Genomic DNA, 20682 nt, shown 5'->3' on the forward strand with positions numbered 1-20682 from the left:
CTCCAAGGTAAAAAGGATCATTGGCGAGATCGATTAAGAAAACTAAAAAGATAAAGGAGAAAGAGGAACGGTAAAAATGCGTGCGTGCACGTGAATACACTTGCAGGAGTGTGTACGAGTGTGTGTGAGGGCGCGCGCGCGCGAAAGAGCGCGTGCCGTCTCGAGGGGCACGTGGCGCACACGTGTTCCAATTTCTCAGTGTGTCTCCCTTTGGCCATGGACCGCCTTTTCATTCTCTGTCGCAATGCAAACTGCATTTTTCGCCAAATATCACCGCTCCGCATCGACGTTGCCTCGCCTTGTGATATAACTACGGTATTAATAAATGTGTATGCGCGGAACGAATCTATTTTTTTCTTTCTTTTTTTTTTCAAGTACTTGGTTAATCTTGATTCATTATTATTAAATTATACTCGACGTGTACAAACGATAAGAGGCTCATTTGGAAAGAGTAAAAAACTAGATTGATTCGTCGAGTTGTCTCCCTTTGGCCAAGAGAACGCCTTTTCGTTCTCTGTCGCAACGTAAACAACATTTTTCGCCGAATATCAGTGCTTGGAATTGCTGTACGACGTTGGTAAACACATCGATGGAACGAATCTGTTTATCTTGGAAAAAACGCGTGCGCTTGGTGTGTTGCGCGTTATTACTATTATTATTATTATTACTACATTACACCTGACGCACGAATAAAAGACTAATTTGAAAAGAATAATAACAAGTGGAGTTATCGAATGTGTGGTCGACGCTGGTGGTGCTCGGATCGGTGGGGCATTGTGGTTATAATTAAGGCAAGTTTTCCAGATGGCAGCGAATAAACGTCATCGGGAGTGTTGCTGGTGGCAAGAGAGTGTAGTGTATATATGGCACCTGCCAAAAAATCGGGGTCCCTTTCTCGGCGGCAAATGCCGCGCGTATTTGTGTCTGAGAGCCTGTACTGTACATGCGTATGTTGTTACACACACACACACACACACAGGCGTACAGAGTATATGGGTGCACGTGGGCCGGACCTAACGAAATCTGGCCAGATGTCTATTTTCACCGTGGTGCAGGTCGGCAAAGCACGCTACTATACACGTGTGCAACATCGCGTTGTTGTACAGGTGGCCCCACCTTGCATGCTCATTCTTTCTCTCTGCTCCCCCCCCCCCCCCTCCTCTCCCTCGAAACCCTTTCTCCGACTTGCTCTCTTTTTCAGATTTTTATCGACCAGAATTGTTTTCGCCAAACCGGAAATCCGCTGGTGTCCAAGCGTCCGTCCCCCCCCCTCTCTCTCTCTCTCTCGCAAATGCATCAATCTTCTCGAAGAAACCTTAGATATATCGTTAGAGTAGAGCTAAGAATTTTTCTATAGCGAAAAGCGCGAGGCTCGTTTCGTTCCGTAGGAAACTTTTGGTATATAAAATTTTATTGCAATTTCTCTCGGGAGATGTTTGGACAGAGGGAAATAATGAGCTCTACGCCATTGTGAAATGTGGGATAGCAGGATATGGAATTCGTAGGGTGCTTTCAGTCTGGTAAGAGACACGACTCTCCAGGTCCTTAGATATTCGTGTCTTGAAAAGGACGTTATACGATATCTGACAGGAAAAAACACGCCCCTCCCTCGTCTTTTCGTTAGAGAATCTTCCGTGACTGACAGCGTCGAAAATATTTCCGATTGATTAAACAAATACTTTCTACATAGAATGTTAAACTCGTTTCTTTATCTTTTCTTTGCCAATGAGACAGCGAGGAATGTAATAAGGTTTGAAGAAAAATATCTAAACAGAATCTCTCAAAGCGCTTTGTTTCGTGGAAACGATAAATATTTACAGAATGTCTGTGTGTGTAAACAAGGGAAGTGGTAGGTATAACGCAAATTCGTCGTAAACCTCTCCTGGCTCTGCGCGATGTAAACATTCGTGCGGAGCCTTGATTTGACCAGAATAATGGGACTCGCGTTTCTGCGTTTTGCGCGCAGCACGGAGGGGGGGGGGGGGAGTTGCCGGTGTTGTCGTTTTTTCACCTCGCGCTCATATTCGTACAGGCCAGTTTTCGCACGCGTGGCCTAATGGACTGTTACTTTTCGGTCGCGAGTGCGTTACGGATTTGTAGAGAAGGAGAGAAAGCGGAGAAGGAAATAACAAAGAGTGGCTCTGCGCGGTGTTGTTATTATTAGAGGGAGAGGTAAGACACAGGAGCAGAGGAAAAGGGTATAGGGTTTCTGGATGGCGTTTCGCACTGTGGCAAATTCACGTCGACCATAACAGGAGCGAAACGAATGGCGTTCACCGTTTGGTAACGAGGGACTTGCATTAGTCAGTAATCTGTGCGAGTTTGCAGAGGCAGGCAGTAAAAAAATCTGAAAATCTTTCCTTCGGGAAAACAACACGTGCGCTGCAATAATTCCCGTCTATGATCAACATGGCTGCTTCTCTCTCATTCCTCCACAAACTTAATTTCTCTCGGATAGCTTGGAGTGTCTAAAACCGTTGCTTGCGTCACGACACTGTGCATACAGCTATATCGTACTCGCGAGGAAATTTTAACGAGTCAGAGTTGACAAAGGGTGATCGAGTGTTGAAAATAGGGATTTTTTTAAATGCATATATATATATATATATATAGTGCGTAGTATTCCGAGATTGAAACGCGAAAGGGCTAGTAGATGTACACGGAAGGAGGAAAAATATAGTAATGAAAATTTGATTTTGTGCGTGGCGAGGATCCAAGCAGCACGTGACTTATCGACGGAACGTAAGAAAGAGTCGCACGGCGGCGTGGTGGCGCGCAGGTGTGCAGGACGCACCGACGGAAGATGGTGCGCGTCCGAGAGAGAAGGAGCGATCGTGATTGGGGCAATTCCCAGTGTGAGAGGATGCTCATTGGCGGAGGAGAAAGGGATCGAGAGAGACTGGGACGTCGAGGGACGCCGAGAGGTGAGGGGGTGGAGAAGCAGATGTTCATCGGGGCCCCCATGTAAATGTAGATTACGGTGCTCGCCCTTCATTCGTGTGTCGGTGTGCATACGTGAGACCACTTTGGAATTTGCCTTTCCTTCCCATAGAGACGAGAATTGAAAAGGTTTACGAGCAACTCTGCACGCTAACAACACATTTTCCCTGCGCAGGGATTTTTCTAATTTACGCGGGAAAAGAGGCTGGAGAAAGCAACCCTTTTCTCCGCATTGATTCACCTCAATGGCCCAAATCGATCGATCCTTCAAAATTACGAACGCTTCTCGCCCGTCTTCCTCTCCCCCGCCCGAGAAAAATACCATTTTTTCTCACGCACCGATCGCTCCACACTATAACCTTACCTTACGGTATTCTCATTATAATCTCGTTAAAATATTGTAATCGTTATCTTGTTGCTAAACGCGTGTATACCTACGATTACGAGAAATGCTATAATTAACTCGATGTCGTTATAACGCATTTGGTAGTGCGATCGAATAATATATGACTGGAAAGAGCTGCTTCTTTTATTAATTGCAGAAAGAAAAAGGTATAGAAACAAGAAACATGCGAGTTTTTATCGATACCGAACGCGAGGCTTGTAAAAGCGATTGGGTGTTTAACTCTTGTAAAGTTTTCTAATACATACTTTATTAGCGCGCAGTTACGTTGCAGAGTTATACAGAGATTCTTGAATAATGCAAAAAAGGACCGGAGGATCTATTAAAAATGTTTCTTAAAAATCCAAGAGTGACGCGGTTCCTTGGAGCATTTGTACATGTGCGTGTATATAAATTTATGTGCCTTTTCGACATGACTCATTATAATTCTGAAGACGCGTGCAAGAAGCGGGCGCGTGTAGGCCATGGGAGAGGGAGAGAGAGATGAAGCGAAAGAAAAAAGGAGCGAACACACACGAGTAAGAGAACACAAGAGGCAGGTGCATCACGGTGACACTCCCTCGATAATTCTTCCAATGGAAAGAAAAAAAAAATCAAGAGAAAAAAAGGAGGCAGGGAATAAGATGAAGGAGCAAGACAGTTCTGGGAGAAAAAGAAATGGCTATAGAGGGAGAAGGAACGCGAGAGAAAGCGGATCGTAAACAGTATTTAAGAGGAAATGAGGGAGGGGGGAGGGGAATTATTTTTAAAAAACCAAGAATATCGTTTGAAAATTTAACGCAAAACTGTATAATTCATTCGGATTGCTTTGTACTTTTAAACAAAAAAATCATACATTCCAGACGATTGGAATTGTACGTATGTATGTAGAGCGTATGAATAGATATAGCAAAGATATATAACGTGGTTAATGGAGAGAAGATAGTCGATGGTATACCTACGAGAATTTGGTACGAAGAGAAAATTGGAAAGCAAAGGGGAAAATTTAAAAAGCTCTACTAAGTCACGAATGTTGTGTCTGGAGTTCGCGTTTATAGCTATACGCTTAAACCCTTACTGGTAAAAGAGTTTCGAAAATGATGTTGTGGGGTCTCTGGACCCCTTTGGCAATATTTCTCTCCAGTTCGAACATTCGTAATACTCGAATGCACCTTGCGCTTGAAATACATTACGATTGCATACGGGGAGGCTTATAATAGTTCTGCAATTTCAAAAAAATTACCATGCCAAATGTTTTCTCCGACAGTCAATGAATACTTATACAGTGTTACAACCGTACGTTGAGTTTGTCGTATATTCAGTCTTAATAATCATCAATCGTTCAAAATATCCAAATAAATAGTCGGGCGATACACCGACATGAATTTGTAGATTTTAATTTTCAATACGTTATAACCTGAAAAAAAAAATAAAAAAAAAAAGCTAAAGTCGAGTAACCTATAAGAATCAGGTCGTTTCAGCTTTTCCTAGAGCTGAACACAGGCGCTCACACAAAGTATAACAGTCACCGTCCTCCAAGCAACGTCTCAAAACAAACAAACATGCGAGATTCGCTCAACTGCCTCAACTATCCTGGATCCACGAGAATTTCCAAGTAAAGCTAAGACCCTTTTATGCTCATGATTCCCATAGAATAGAACAAATATTGAAAAGGATTGTTTATTAGAGAATTATTTCCAAATTATTCACAATAACGCACGAGTAACGATGAGAGACACGAAATGTATATTGAGAACCCCTTTTCAGTGGTAACGCAGAAAGCAACGGCTTGGAGCCATCGCTCTCGGGCCGCACTGGCAGGTGTATGAAAAAGAAAAATCAAAAAAACAAGAAGAGTCCATGGCCCTCGCGATCTCCGGAGGCTGACTGCCGAGAAAAAGGTTTGGATTTATGACCTCTTGGATTACATCCGAACGATTTAACCTCTAACGATTCCAACATTTGCGGCACGTGGTCGGTTTTGTATCGAAACTCACCCACCCTTGATCAAACGCTGCTTCGACCGTAGTATTTTTGGCATTGGATATGCCTCCCGGCAAAATTATGGCGTTTGGACAATGCACCTATCGTATCAAATGTCAACAAACAAAAAAAATGTCAATGATTAAAACCAAGCTATCGCCACATTTTCTCATTTTGCCGCAGCTTTATCGACGGAAGAAGCATGTTTGATATCGAGCGACGGGGTTGATTAGGTTAGGCAAGGTAGAGCTGCTCGGATTAGGTTAGGTTACCTTAAGCTAAAGTCAATTTTCATAAAAAGCGCTTTTATACAGAAGATATCTTCTGACAAACATTAACGTACAATCGTATTGGGCTCGAAAGAATTATGTATTCGAATAATAATTTCACACTACTTTAGAAATAGATTCACCAACGGATGTAGCTCTCAAATCCGAAACAGATAAGTCATTTTTACACCAGTGGAACATTTTTCTTGGAAATTTAGTAGATATCGACTTGCGTAATTTGCCAGGATAATTTGCATTTTATTGATAATAATTGCATAAGTTTGTCAGGGTGTAGTAAGATAAAGCTTTGCAAGGTACGGGAAATAGGGTTGAGGATGTGATAGAACGATAAAGTGGGGAAAGAAAAAATTGTGAGAATGATAAAGAAAAGAATAAGAGAGAGGAGAGGAGAGGAGAGGAGAGGAGAGAGAAAGAACACGAGGAGAGAAGCTCGAGAGAGAGTAGTTCACTCCCGGATGGGGCAGCACTGTCCACAGCATTGACAAGCGAACCAAAACACAGCGGCTATGCATATGAAGACCACCTCGTCTCACGGTGTTTTACATTAACACAGCAACCTTGTATGCAGATATTAACACGGGAATGCAATTAGCGACGAAACGAGGGATGTCATTGTTGCTTTTCACGAGTCCACGAGACACGAGGAATGGGTTCACTGAGCTTTTCAAAGCACGCTGTTTTCCAGAGAGACTACGCCGAGAAAGACAACTGGTCGCTTCTGATTACACTAGCCAATGCCATCGATCCGTTTTAAGCTTGGTAAGCAGGCCTTGAATGAAGTATGGGACGACACTCACCGGGCTGCTTGTTGGCGATCTTGTTGAAGCAGTTTTGAAAGACTTCGTAGAGATGCATCGGCTCGTCGTCGCTGGCCGCCATGTTTTACGAGACGAAAGACGAGTGGACGTCCTAAACTGAGACGAGTGGGCACGGTTTCCCGGTGCGGCCGCGCGCGGAGCCACCCTCCTCCCGTACGGTCGGTTACGCACACTACTGAACGTAACCGCCTCACCAACGCGCTTCTTATATCTGGTCGGTGGCGCAACCAAGCGGGCATTCTACTATCGCCATTCCTCGCAAGCGCCAAATTTGATTCCGCCACCCCAAATTTGCGTCCTTTTCCATGAAATCCAGCTCAACATTTTCTAAACAAATTAAAACACATGCGTATGTTATCATTAGTAAATACATAAAACAACAAATAAAGAAAATTTTGCCTCAGGAATATCTCATTTTAATAACATTAGACATTGGTAAGAAGATTTTTATTTATAAACATTATATATAAATTGTTGTAAAGATCAAAAGCTTTGTTAAATGCATTCTACTTAAAACAAGTTTTCGTGCTTTATGCGAACTTTCATTAAATATTAAAATTAATAACTTTATGTTAAATTTCATTCTACTAAGGAAATAACACCTATCGTGTAAATAAAATTAAAATCATAGTAAGTACGCATACAGGGTGGCACTGATATATGTGCGCTGTTCTAGAAATTTTTACCTCAAAAAAGTCCTACAAATAAATTCTCTTTATCATAAATAACATTTTTGGTCTTAGTTTCGAAACAATTCTCACCCATATGTGAACACCCTATACAAAATTAATTCTTATGATTATAAAAAATGTAAATTTAATAAATTTTAATTTAATGAGTTAAATAAATGATTGTTTTAAGCCGTAACAAAGTCTGAATTCTGAGGAGTGGGTTGTGACATGTCTTCATAATCTTGACGACTAATGCCTGTAATAAAAAATCATAAGTGTTTAATGCATTTCATTTTTTTGGTATAATGAGGAAAACAATAACTAAATGATAGTTTGCAATTAACCAAAATTACTGACCCATGGCAGGGTTCATTGTGGAGAACAATGTGACTAGAGCTCCGTTTCTTGCCTGGCCAATTTTTAGAAGGTATATACTTGTAACAACTCTTACAATCAAGTTTATAATCATAAATGCTCCACTGAACCTCTCTGATCTATAATCTATACATCGGAATGATTAGATAAATCCATGTTTTGCTAGAGAAATCTTAATGAAGTTATTATTCAATATATGCAAGCTATTATTATAATAATTAACAAATAAGTCTAAAGAAACTTACAATTATTTATTGGAGGAAAACATATGGAGAGAGATATCACATCAAACAATATAGAGAGTACATTTATCAATAAAGCCTAAAATATAAATAACCAAAGTCACAGATTTTACCTACTTATAGTTTATTAATCAAATTGTTTTAACATTAACCATAATTTTATCAAAACAGAAAATATTACTTATTTTTTTACTAGTATATAGATAAATATATTTACCATCTGAAGTGGCTCATCAGATTCAACATGGTGCATAGCCCATAAAAGGCATATGAAGAATAGCAAGTTATAAAATACTGCTGATTGTGGGCACCAATCTCCTTGCATACCCCTAAAAATAATATGAAATATTTTAATTCATTGTATTAATATTGGCTTATTAATGTTTATAAATTCACTTGCAATTAGATGTATCACTTACCATGTAACAAATATCAGGTGGATAGCAAATATAGCCTAAAAAAGTAAATTTATAATAATAATACTGATAAATACATATATATATATATAGTGCATTATGATTGAAATAAAAATACACAAGTTCACGAAAGGAAAATTGAGAAGGTAGTCATACTACCTTTCAGATCTAGCTTATGTATAACCACCAATATCGTTTTACAAATGTATATAAGGATTCGTAAAAGTAAATAGCTTTCATATATTAAAATGATAAATGTTGCGTAACAGTTAAAAATAATATTTAAAGTAGTTATCCTCCCACAGTGAATCATATAAGAAATAAGAGAAATAATAAATTTTATACATAAATACTTACCTTTAATGGACATTGAGATATGCATGAAAAATCTGGCATTTTGTTTCATAAAAACTATTTTATCACTGTTCAAATAAAATTTTCTTACGTTTAAAAGATGATTTGAAATGCGATTAACTCTTATTTGCAGCTGTCAAAGCGCTACTTAGTTTATTTTCCTTATACATACATTTATATTTGTATGTGTGTATTTATCCATCTACTCCTATTCTACTACTCCCCCAACTTCGCAATAATAGGTAATAATCCACTAAATACAGTCAGTTCCCCGGCTCCGACGTATAAGAAACACATAATAGATGGACTTATAACCTTAATTATTGAAGATATCTATCCAAACGCCATCTGGTAAAATTTATGGACTTTATTTGAACGATATTTGAAAAGTACAAGAATTTAACCTCAATTCCCCCGATTTATATTATACTTACTTAACATTAATAGTGCATATGTTGATACATTCAACATTTTTAAATAACACGAACATCTTAAGAAATACAATATTTACAAATATTTTGCTTCTATTTTTTCTGATAAGATATACATGATGAGAATCCAAATTATCTACATTTTTTTCAGCATAAATTTTAATAGTTAAGTTTTAAGGCAAACCTAATTATTGCTTGCCTTTAAATTAAAAGACAAATGAATATTTATAAAATGTGTGTGCGGCTGAACATTAAAATGAAATTATTGTAATTGCGTCAGAAATTTTAGAAAAATGATTGGCGGGAAATTACCAATTAAAGCTTTACGTAAACTGTCATAGAGTCCACGTCGTCTCCGTGCTTAACTTTAAAGAAATTGCAAACTTGAGTATTTCTTCTGCTTTTTTATCTACTGATTAGCACAAAAATCGAAAGACAAAACCAGCGCGCCAGAGTCCAGGTCCGCCATTGGCTTACGCACCACAAACGCACCCACTACCCAGCCCGCAGCCGCCCCAGCCGGTACCACACTCATCCACAAGCAAGCAAGCACGACACACGAACACAAAAGTATCATTCGTATCGCGTTCCCGCCAAGCGCAGACCTCACGGCGCATGCGCACACGTCGGCACCCGGGTCATAATCATAGTACACACACACCGCTCGACTTGGCCACTTTGCAGTGTACGCCACGTTACGTTTATTGTTACGAATGTCACGATTGATTAATTTGCATAGTTCGAAATATATTCGTCGTCATTGCGTACTAGCCTGAGTGCTCACTGCTATATAATATATATTAGCTGAGTTTCTAATTCTAGAGTCCTTTAAAAACTATTAAATTATGTTTCGACGTACTGTGTGCACTGTTAAATACTCTAGAAGTATTACAAAATCTTATCATAATGAAATATCAATTGTTGGCACCACACAAGATAAGAGCTCTTCTGTTTACCAGGTTAAAAGATTAATTTTCTTGATAATTGATAATATTCACTTTTAAATTTAATAGCTGCTTGATTTTAATAGATTTAATTAACTGAATAAAATTTATCAATATTTTATATTTTTCTGTTATCAAAGCTTGTCTACGACCCTTGACCTATCATATGTGATGAAATTCGATTAATGACCAAAATTGTGTTTTTCTAATATTATATTTCATTACAATGATTTATTTTTATATGTATTTCTTTTAATTTTAGGATAACTATATAGAGATGAAAAGCCTAGTAGATAAATTAAAAGAAACTGTAAATAAAATTTGCGAAGGAGGTGGACAAAAAGCAAGAGAAAGGCATGTTAAGAGAGGAAAGCTACTCCCCAGAGAAAGAGTTAATGTATTGTTAGATAAAGGTACTCCATTTTTAGAATTTTCTCAGCTGGCTGGTTATAATATGTATGGAAAGGACGAAGTACCAGCAGGTGGACTTATCACTGGAATTGGTAGAGTTGAAGGGTATGTATACAAATAATATCAGCTTGAAACAAAAGATATTTTTTAAATAATCTCAGTTTTGTCCATTGCTGTCTGTTATATATTCATTATTTATTTATTTTTTTTTATTTTTTTTTTTTTACTAGAAATGACTGTTTAATAATTGCAAATGATGCAACAGTAAAAGGTGGTACTTATTATCCAATTACAGTGAAAAAACAATTGAGAGCACAAGAAATTGGCGCAGAAAATTGTTTACCTTGCATATACTTGGTCGATAGTGGAGGTGCCCATCTACCAAGCCAAGCGGATGTATTTCCTGATAAATGGCACTTTGGAAGAAGCTTTTATAACCAAGCAAATATGAGTGCTAAAGGAATACCCCAAATAGCTGTAGTAATGGGAAGCTGTACTGCGGGTTTGTATTCTGTGCTTTTTATCTTTTTGCCAATATAATCTATTTGATAAAATAAATCTTTCATTAAGTAATTGATAGCATTTCTTAACATTATGATGTAGGTGGTGCATACGTACCAGCAATGGCGGATGAAAATATTATAGTACGTAATCAAGGCACAATTTTCTTGGCTGGACCACCTTTGGTAAAAGCATCCACTGGTGAAAATGTATCTGCCGAAGATTTAGGCGGAGCAATGCTTCATTGCCGGTAATTGGTAATGAAAAATCCTTTTCTGAAAATTAATTACACACTTTTTAAATTTAATGGTAATTATTGTTCCAGAACATCTGGTGTAAGTGATCATTTAGCTTTTGATGATACACATGCTTTGCATTTAGCTAGAAGAGCTGTTAAGAATCTCAACAAAAAATTTATAGTAAATGTAAATATCGATAAAAATATTGAACCTCCAAAGTTTGAAGTCGACGAAATTTATGGTATTGTTGGTACAAATCTAAAACGACCGTATGACGTTAGAGAAGTTATTGCCCGAATCGTCGATGGCTCATATTTTCATGAATTTAAAGCGGAATATGGACAAACATTGGTTACTGGATTTTCTAGAATATTTGGTTACCCAGTTGGCATTGTAGCAAATAATGGGGTACTATTTTCAGAAAGTGCTCTAAAGGGAGCTCATTTTATTCAATTATGTGCACAAAGAAAAATACCTCTTATATTTCTACAAAATATTACTGGTAATATTTTTCTGGTTCTTTTAATAATAAAATAGGATTTTTTTTATAATAATATGTTTTTTTAAAGGATTTATGGTGGGTAGAGATGCAGAAGCAGGAGGCATAGCTAAAAATGGTGCCAAAATGGTCACTGCAGTATCTTGTGCACAAGTACCTAAAATTACAGTGGTGATCGGTGGATCATATGGTGCTGGGAACTATGGTAAATTGCTAAAATGCAATTATTATTGTTATGTAGAAAATCTTTTTACTTATTAATGATTGTTTTAATTACAAGTAAGTTAAATTTTATAAGGTATGTGCGGACGAGCATATTCGCCACGATTTTTGTACTCTTGGCCGAATGCCAGAATATCTGTAATGGGCGGTGAACAAGCTGCCGGAGTCTTAGCACAGATTACAAAGGATCAACGTAAAAGAGAAGGAAAAGAGGTATAAATATTTTTTTAAACTGTACTATTAATCGATAGTTTATTTGTTTAATCTTTATTCATATTTCTAGTTGTCTCCAGAAGAAGAAAATAATATCAAAAATCCAATTATCGAACAATTTGAAAGAGAGGGCGATCCGTACTATTCAAGTGCAAGGTGAATGTCTACTCAGATAACTATTTTGTTTTTAATTTTTTGCTATAGTCATAATTCGAGATAATATCTCGCAGGTTGTGGGACGATGGTGTAATAGATCCTGTTGACACGAGGACAGTACTAGGTCTTAGTTTAGCAGCGACGTTTAACGCTCCAATATCCGAAAGCAAATTTGGAGTCTTTCGAATGTAAGAGACACATGTAACTTTTAAATATTTTACAATGGTGAATTGTGCGTGTTTGAAAATCACAAATGAATGTAATTTAAATGCAAAAATTTTGTAGCTTTTATAATATTTTTTAAGCTTCAAAAACTATATTTTTGTTACTTGTTTTCTGTTATCTATGTATTTGTTAAGCATTCCAGATATATATTAACTGTTTCATTCTCTTAATCAATTTTATTCAATTTATGATCGTAACAGAATAAATTTGAGATATAAATAAATATATATTACACTTTTTCTTGTCTACTAGCTGAAATTGTAGGAGTTTTGATTGGGTTATTTATATAACATTCTAAGAAAGTATAGATAGTGTTATATAAAATAATGTAAACAGGACACTCTTGTGCAGTAGTTCGCCAAATAGCCAGATTAAAATGATGTTTTTTCGATTATTACACTTTTATGCTCACAGACATTCCAAACGAAACCTCGTATGTTATTTAAATTAGAGGATTTGAATTTTCCAAACTTACGTGTTTTGGCTCTGAATCGAAAAAGTGCTAATTTTAAGACCTTGTATATCCGGAAGAGAATAAAATTTTCGACTTTTTTGCGCCAAAAGAGTCCTTGCATTTCCTTCACCTTTTACACATTTAAATTGCAAAAAAAAATAAATTTTGTGTTCCGAAAAGTGTCCGTTTTGACACGGAATACGTGTCAGAAGAAATAATAAATTCTTAAGCATACGCACATAGCACGCAGAGCACTTTTCTGTTTGAAAATAATGAGATATTTCTTTTTGAATATATAGAGGATAATTTTCTCTGATATTACCATCGTGGTTTAGGCGAGGGAAAACTAAATTTAATTTCTTCCTAGAATATTACAATACTCTTTATACGATTCTATAGCTTCTGTGAGGAAATGTAGTCTTTTATTTTCACATATCTCTCTGAGCGACTCGACACCAAGAAAAGAGAATGAATAATTAATTGTTATTTCACTGTGGAAAAGGAGTACTATTTTCTTAAGCTCACTTTATTTAGTTATTAATGGACATAGAGCATACCAACCTTTAACAAATAATATTCTTGCCACTGTGTCTTCTACCTTGGATCGAGATGGAATTACCGTTGAGAAAAGATTTTAAAAGGACCGAACTCTTTTTACGTTCTATCGGTGAGTGGCCTTATCAAAATAAGTGGATAATGCGCATTATTAAGGGAGCCTTCATTATTTGTGTTTATTCGAATTTGGTTCTGGAGGTAATTTTTATTGTTATTGTTATTAACAATTTAATTATATCGATTGACCACATTTTCAGATCCGGAAAATAATTATTATACGAGGAAATCTTGATTTAGTTTTGGAAAGTTCATCGCAACTATTTTTGTTGACTACTGGATTTCATGCGATTTTTTATTACCAAAACAGTGACACTGTGAGTATATGTAAATTAAATTATACTATTACTGAGTGAGATAGTAGAGTCCATAATAAACGAGTTTATGTGTATTATGACATTTCTTTTTAAAAAGGCAAGTATTATGGTTGATCTGTATTTAAAAAATTTGAACGATATAAAACAAGAAGAGGTGAAAATAATTGGAATTAGTGGGAATACTGTCGAACTGTGGATAACCGTTACTAATTCTTTCACAGGTACGATATATATAATTGTACAAAACAGTAAAGGAGTGGAGAAAATATCTCATTGGTACGTCACGATTTGACTTCAAATTTGTAACCAGCTTCTATTTAGTCCTGTCAAATTAGCAAATATAAAAGCATTAAATCTGCGACGTTTTTGAAGTTTGTCAGATTGTCAAACATTTACCATTGAAAACAGAAAATTCAAAAGTCGAACTACCTTTCTACACTTAATAGGGGTCGAGATATTCCAATTTACCCCCCTTTATCCCTTTTTCCAAGATGACAGCGTTAGCACAACCCCTAGGAGGTGGAATTTTAAATTTTCTAATTTCATTTGTAAATGTAGCAAAATTCAAAAACTTCGTATTTCATACTTTTATTTGACGATTTTCTCATGACAATTTGACTTGACCAATTGTACTTAAATTTATTGTGGATTAAAATTCATCAAGCGATGCTTATCCTGACAGTTGATTTAATTAAAAATATAATTAAAATATAATATTAGGTACGAATCTTTTTATTTTCAGTATTCGGGATATTATTATATTACCCATTTACAGTTGTAACAAAGTTTAATAACATTTTTATAAGAAACGAGACTGCATTTGCAGAAAATCCTTGGTTTAACGAAAGCTCAGGTGATAATTTACTAAGCCAATGTTTATTGTTTATTCTTAATAGTGTGACTGCTCTACTTATCTTGTTATTTATTATTGCTCATTCGAAAATGTTTGTTTCACTCGCGTTTCATGTAATTGGAACAATTACTACAATAGGGTATGTTGAATATTAAATATATGAATATTGTTATGAAGCTCATAAGTATATTGACTTTAGTTTAATTAATGATTCAAGACTTATTTTTGTTTTCGTAGGAATAATTTACAGAAATTATCTAATATCAAAGATTTGAAGGCCGTCCGTCTTTTCATAAACAATAATATTATTCAAAAGCATCAGAAAGGATTGGAGTGCGTATACAGTGAATTCACCATGGATGCTCTTTCATTGCTAACCAAAGATTTTCAGATAGAATTTAGTTATAGTTTAATTGTACTGTAATAGAAAAGTGAATTTTGAAAAAAGAGACATTTTGTAGAATTTTAAAATCTAGTTGTCGTCAACTAAAAAGCTATAAACAAATATAAATGACTTAATCCAGTTAGTCTTGGCGATTTCTGACCAATCGATAAAAGATAAAAAGTTTATTCAAAAGCTGTAATTAAAAATGATACACGAAATTTATTTGAGCAATTATCTTAAGTATCTGTAAATTTCTGGTTGGTTTTAATGCAGCAGCTCGGGGCGTTTACATATACAGGGTGGCTCAGATAAAACGCCTTCAGACCATTGACATAAAATGCTGTTTAACTCTTGTAGTTACGAAGTTAAACAGCATTTTATGTCAATGGTCTGGAGGCGTTTTATCTGATCCACCCTGTATATACAAAATGTATTTTATATTATTTTTTAATGAATCGAGTCATACGAGGCCTTGTCATGAGAATCGTAGAATATTTTAACCTTCGACTTCTGCAAGCTTAATAATGCCAGTGCCTAAAGGTGGTATCACACAGTGCACGTAAATCGACAAGCTGTACGTGTGACATTACCCTATAGATTCAACTGATTACTTTAAAGCCCTCAAGAGTCGCAAGTTAAAGTAATATACAGTTTTCTCCTGAACAATGCCATTCTAATTACATACAGCTACTTATGTAATCTAACTTGAATTTAAGGTTCTTCAATCTCCTGGAAATTTATTTTAAAACGCCTTTACTCCTGATGATTACATTTTCAATGGTTTTATTAAGTGTAATCTTGACGGTAATAGGCTATTCTGAAGTAATTACCTTATTTATTTACATTAGTAGTATAATTTATAATGATTCGACCCTAAAAGTATTCCTATTAAAAAATGTTTCAGACACAGTCATTTCTTGGTTTTATTATAATGGTTGGTGATATTTTTTTAGTTGGAGGTGCGTGCAATTTGTGTCAGAAATTATTTGACGTGGTCAATTCTGTACCAAGTCTCATGTATGTTGCTTGTATGTGAACATCCGACATGTTTAAATCAATTCCTGCACAGCGTTCATCTCTTCATAACGTTTTTAGTTACGAGTGTAACTGGTATATGCACCCAGTTGAGTATCAGAAAATACTATTTATCATGATGGAAAGAGGTAGCCTTCCATGTTCGTTTGGATCTGTAAAGTCTTTGAGGCTGTCCAATCAACTTTTTACCACGGTAAATTTTTTAATAATTTTCCAAATAATATTCTCAATGAATCAACGTCACTTTAATGGATTTAATTAAAGGTATTGAAAACTGCCATATCGTATTCTATGGTTTTACGAAGTTTACGTTGAGTCGTGCATACAGCGTACAATATTACGAACATTCAAGAAGACAGGCTGCAAATCTCACCAGATAAATGAAATTATCTCGTAGTCGTATTAGTAGAGGATATCATTAAAATAGTTAAATAAATAAGATTTTGCCTGAAAATTTCCTGCATTCGTAATTTATCTTCTGTTTTCAAAAATCATCGTAAACAGAATGTTTCAAATTTGTATTAACTTTTGTACAATCTTTCATGATTTAAAGATTCTTTTGATATTTTCATCTATTTTTTGTATTATTTTTAGAAGTTTTATACAATTTATAGTCTCAACTTATTAAAAGTGAGGATGTATACTCACACTGCGTCTCTCATCACTCTTGCGTGTTTAACTTTCAGTCTTTCAGAGATATCCAAATCTCGTTTGGTTCAGTCTATTTCTTCTACTGATTTGCACCACTTCTCCAAATATCATGATACATATCCATGTTCATAACTACGTTGCTCCGAGTTAGATTCTATTAAAACGACCCGTAATAAATAAGAAATTAAACAGCTTTTCTCGTTTCGCTGAACGTTTGTATATTTTTACAGTAGCACAAGAATACATTCGTAGGGTCAAATAAAAAATAAAAGTAGTTAAATTTTTTCAGGTATCAAAGAATATGACATCATTTATCGTTTAACACGTTCACTGTCAGCTCCTACGAAATAGCCCTTAACAAAGTACGAGTTATCTCGTAGGCTGGCAGTGAACGTGTTAAGGAAAATATTAACTAATGTGGATGTAAATGATTTTGGTATTTGTGAAATTTATTTCTACTTGGAAAATATAAAGCTTACCTCCAACAGCACAAGTATTCTCAGGACATCCTCAAAATGCTCCAAGAATGTCCACACATACAATAGACATGCTGAGCATGTCCTCTGAAAATCATGTGCTATTAGAGTACTGTAAAGACTAAGAATATATAATTACGAGTGTACTGAGAATTAATTTGGCTTTTTGAAAACAAAGTGATATTTTTTTTAATAGCTATTAATAAAACGGTTGCTTCCGCAAATACGGTATAAGCGAGCAAAACTGTGAGTTGAATGTAGTATTGTGGAATAATTTATATCACTGGTATAGCTCCCTTGAGAAAAGTATGGTAATATCGAGATACATCTTTTTTTTAATTTTACACCCTTTCTCGCTGATTGCTCAAGTGTAAAGAAATGGAAATAAATAATTAATTGACCTATCACTGTAAAATGAAAAAATTATCTTAAGCTTCTTTTTTACCTATTTTAGTCATTTATGTATGTGGAATTGTTCACTCCTGGCTGTAACCTTTTTCTCTAGTATCTCATATATATTATCCCTTTTCATGTGAATCTCGTTACCTCGAAACTATAGAGTATATTTTCATGGTGCAAGGCTACGTATGAATTTTTTATATCGATTTCACTTAAATATGAACGCGAATAGAGATAAGGTAATATTCACAACAGGTAGTTTAAAACCAACGAGTATTATACGTTTCATTATTTTCTATGAGGATCTGTGACGGTAATTCCTCGTGATTCGTTTAAGAGAGCATAACAAAAGATATACAACAAGTTCGATAAAATAATATTCTTTGCAATGTGTGCGATCTGCCTTGGAAAAAGATGGAATTAGTGGAAAGAAGATGTTTCAATATTATAAAATTCCTTTTGCATATTGCTGGTCAGTGGCCTCATCAGAATAATTGGATAAAATACTTTAGCAGAGGACTCTTCCTTATTTCTTTACATACAGTTATATGTCTTGAGGTAATTATTTTCATTGTATTTTGCTAACAGCTTAAGAATATCGAATGATCATTCTTCAGATTCGTAAAATAATTATACTGCGAAGAAATATCGACTTATTAATGGAAGGTTTGCCACAAGCAGTTGTGTTGTCTTCGGGAATTTTTGCAATTTCTTGTTATGCATACAGTGACACTGTGAGTAATTGTAAATTAAATAATATAATTATATATTAACTAATAGCGAAAGAGAGAGAGAGAGAGAGAGAGAGAGAGAGAGCAAAATTTAAAAAGAAAATCATTTGTTATATATGATATACTTTTTAAAAAGGTAAATCTTTCTATTGAATTATATTTAAAAGATTTGGACGCCCTAGTACAAGAAGATGCGGAAGTTATTAAAATAAAGGAGAGTTCTTCCCAAATTGTAAAGTTGATTGTGAATTGTTACATAGGTACGAAACAGCAAATTCAATGATATTAATATTATTATTGTGATTTGTGACTTACAATTATGTGAGCTGTATAATTGTTTTATTTGCTATACTATATATTAAAAACGAGGAAATATTTTTACCGTGTCCTTATTGTCGCCAGTGAGCGATTTGTTGTCAATCGACTAATTAAAATATGATTAAAACGTATTTCTTATTAACTATATTTGTTTTTAGCATATGGAATATTTTTGTACGCCCCATTTCTAATCCTGTCAAAATTTAACAACATTTTCATGAGAAACGAGACTGCATTTGCAGAAAATCCATGGTTTAATGAAAATTCCGACAGCAATTTATTAAGTCAATGCTTAGTATTTTCTTCTAATATGTTTGCTATTATACTTTCTTCATTCACCATACTTGCCAATGCCCTATTATTAGCTTTATTTCTTTTTCATGTAATTGGAACAATTGATATTATCAGGTAAGCTATAGTTTATTAAAAATGAAAATTGCCAAAAGATAAATGTGCAGTACAGCTTTGTGATGAAAAGAAATATGCAAAGAAAAATGATTTTACTTCAATTGCATAAAAATTATTATTATAAATGACGACAGATCGAGGTTGATGACATACGGATACAATCTTTTTCATGTGTACTGCGATATTAAGCTGTGATTTATTCTTATTTGTAGCAAATGATTTACTAGCCTCTTGAATTAAAAATTTTATATTTTGTCTTGTACATATTTTCCTTTATAAACAAAGTGAATAACCATTCTGCAGTAGAATAGCACGAATAAAATTGACTACTTCGTGCACTCAGGCGTTCAGCCTAAGTTCTACATTCGAGAGCCCTTGTAAATTTTAACTTTACCCCTACGAGAAAATGATTTGTTTTTTAAAGTGAATAAATGGGGACTTGTCCAAATTTTACTATGACAAATAGAAATAGCTGAAGCTGTACTGCAGAATTATAATCAGAACAATTATACTCATTTGGATTTCAGTCACCTGAAGAATTTGTGTATTTACTTTGTCACTTGTAGATATAAATTGGATAAATTATCTACTATCAAAGATTTTACAACGGCTCGTCCATTCATAGTTAATGATATTATTCAGAAGCATCAAAATATATTGAGGTACGTATATACAGCCCCTACTGCTCTTTTATTCTTTTCAACTACTTATCTGATATTTAACATGTCACGAACTGGATTTCCTTTTTTTTCTTTACATTCCTGGAGAGTTATTTTCGTGTAGTCATGCTTTATTCTGTAAACATTTATGAAGCAATATTTTTGTATGCTTTATGTCTTATAAATCCGACTATTGACTATCGACAATACTTCTGCAAGTATCAATTATAAACAATTGTGTTGTCTATCTTGGAACAACTCTGTTATATTTGGAACAGTATCCTATAGCTCATGTAACATATTCTGAATTTAAGGTTCATTAAACTGTTCGAAAAGTGTACGCTGATACCCCAGCTTATATTGGTAATAAATTCGTTAATCGTAATTAGTATATCCATGGTGCAGCTATGCAACCCTGAAGTAATTTTATTATCACTTACTTTAATTTTTATCTATTGCTTTTTGATAACTAATTTAATATTTTTAATGTAAAATGTCTACGTCGCGATTGAGAAATGTTTTAGACACAGTCTCCTCATTGTATTACTATTATTATTGGATGTACCTTGCTGCTTGGAGGTTGCTGCAATTTGTGCCAGAAAGTGATTGATGCGTTGCACTCTCTATCGGATTATGTGTACGTTGATCTTATCATTATCTCATATGTTACAGAGATCTGTCTCGCTCTTCAAAGTTTTATATAATATTTCCAGTTACGAGAGTAAATGGTACAGGTGTCCAATTGAATATCAGAAGTTGCTGTATATAATGTTGGAACAAAGCAACCACCAAACTCTTTTCCAATCAGCCAAGTCTTTGACTTTATCCCACGAAATTTTTAGCGCGGTGAGCGTCATTATAATATTCCGACAATGTTATCAATTACTCCACTTTAGTATTAATAATTTAATTGTAGATAATAAGAACATGCTTATCTTATTGCATGTTTTTACGAAATGTCCGTTAAACTATAATGGCCGTGCAAAATTTTGAGAAAAGAAGAAGAAGAAGGGGACCCAAATTTCTCAAATCTTATCTCGCTGTCGACCAAACAAAAGTCGTAGTCGTATTA

At 35.0% G+C, this 20682-nt stretch overlaps 3 protein-coding genes and 1 long non-coding RNA gene across 4 annotated transcripts in view; 2 read left to right on the plus strand and 2 right to left on the minus strand.

The window, feature by feature from the left end:
* Positions 1–9327, minus strand: part of LOC136781262 (collagen alpha-1(I) chain-like) — a 34495-nt gene extending 25168 nt beyond the window's left edge. Inside the window, exons 1-2 of the mRNA XM_066740115.1 lie at positions 9215–9327; positions 6393–6740 (exon numbers count right to left, since the gene is read on the minus strand). Coding sequence (XP_066596212.1) covers positions 6393–6474 — 82 coding nt within the window. The 5' untranslated portion in view covers positions 6475–6740; positions 9215–9327. The remainder of the gene's footprint in view (positions 1–6392; positions 6741–9214) is intronic.
* On the minus strand, positions 6846–8756 carry LOC136781263 (uncharacterized). The gene is made up of 6 exons (XM_066740116.1): positions 8475–8756; positions 8121–8155; positions 7919–8030; positions 7705–7780; positions 7442–7585; positions 6846–7340 (listed from the first exon to the last, which is right to left on the minus strand). Exons 1-6 carry the CDS (start codon positions 8511–8513, stop codon positions 7270–7272), a joined length of 477 nt encoding a protein of 158 aa, XP_066596213.1. The 5' UTR covers positions 8514–8756; the 3' UTR covers positions 6846–7269.
* A 228-nt stretch (positions 9328–9555) lies between the features above and the next one.
* On the plus strand, positions 9556–12859 carry Mccc2 (methylcrotonyl-CoA carboxylase subunit 2). The gene is made up of 9 exons (XM_066740114.1): positions 9556–9861; positions 10109–10362; positions 10488–10759; positions 10861–11008; positions 11084–11499; positions 11567–11701; positions 11795–11931; positions 12002–12087; positions 12162–12859. Exons 1-9 carry the CDS (start codon positions 9748–9750, stop codon positions 12277–12279), a joined length of 1680 nt encoding a protein of 559 aa, XP_066596211.1. The 5' UTR covers positions 9556–9747; the 3' UTR covers positions 12280–12859.
* Positions 12860–19922: 7063 nt separating this feature from the next.
* Positions 19923–20450, plus strand: LOC136781421 (uncharacterized). The gene is made up of 3 exons (XR_010823917.1): positions 19923–20030; positions 20135–20247; positions 20324–20450. It is a non-coding gene; the product is annotated as an uncharacterized lncRNA (long non-coding RNA).
* The last annotated feature ends 232 nt before the right edge of the window (positions 20451–20682 follow it).

Source organism: Prorops nasuta, unplaced genomic scaffold (assembly GCF_024137725.1).
Source record: "Prorops nasuta isolate Cenicafe-Biocafe unplaced genomic scaffold, Cenicafe_Pnas_1.2 PNAS00022, whole genome shotgun sequence".
NCBI classification, from domain to species: Eukaryota; Metazoa; Arthropoda; class Insecta; order Hymenoptera; family Bethylidae; genus Prorops; species Prorops nasuta.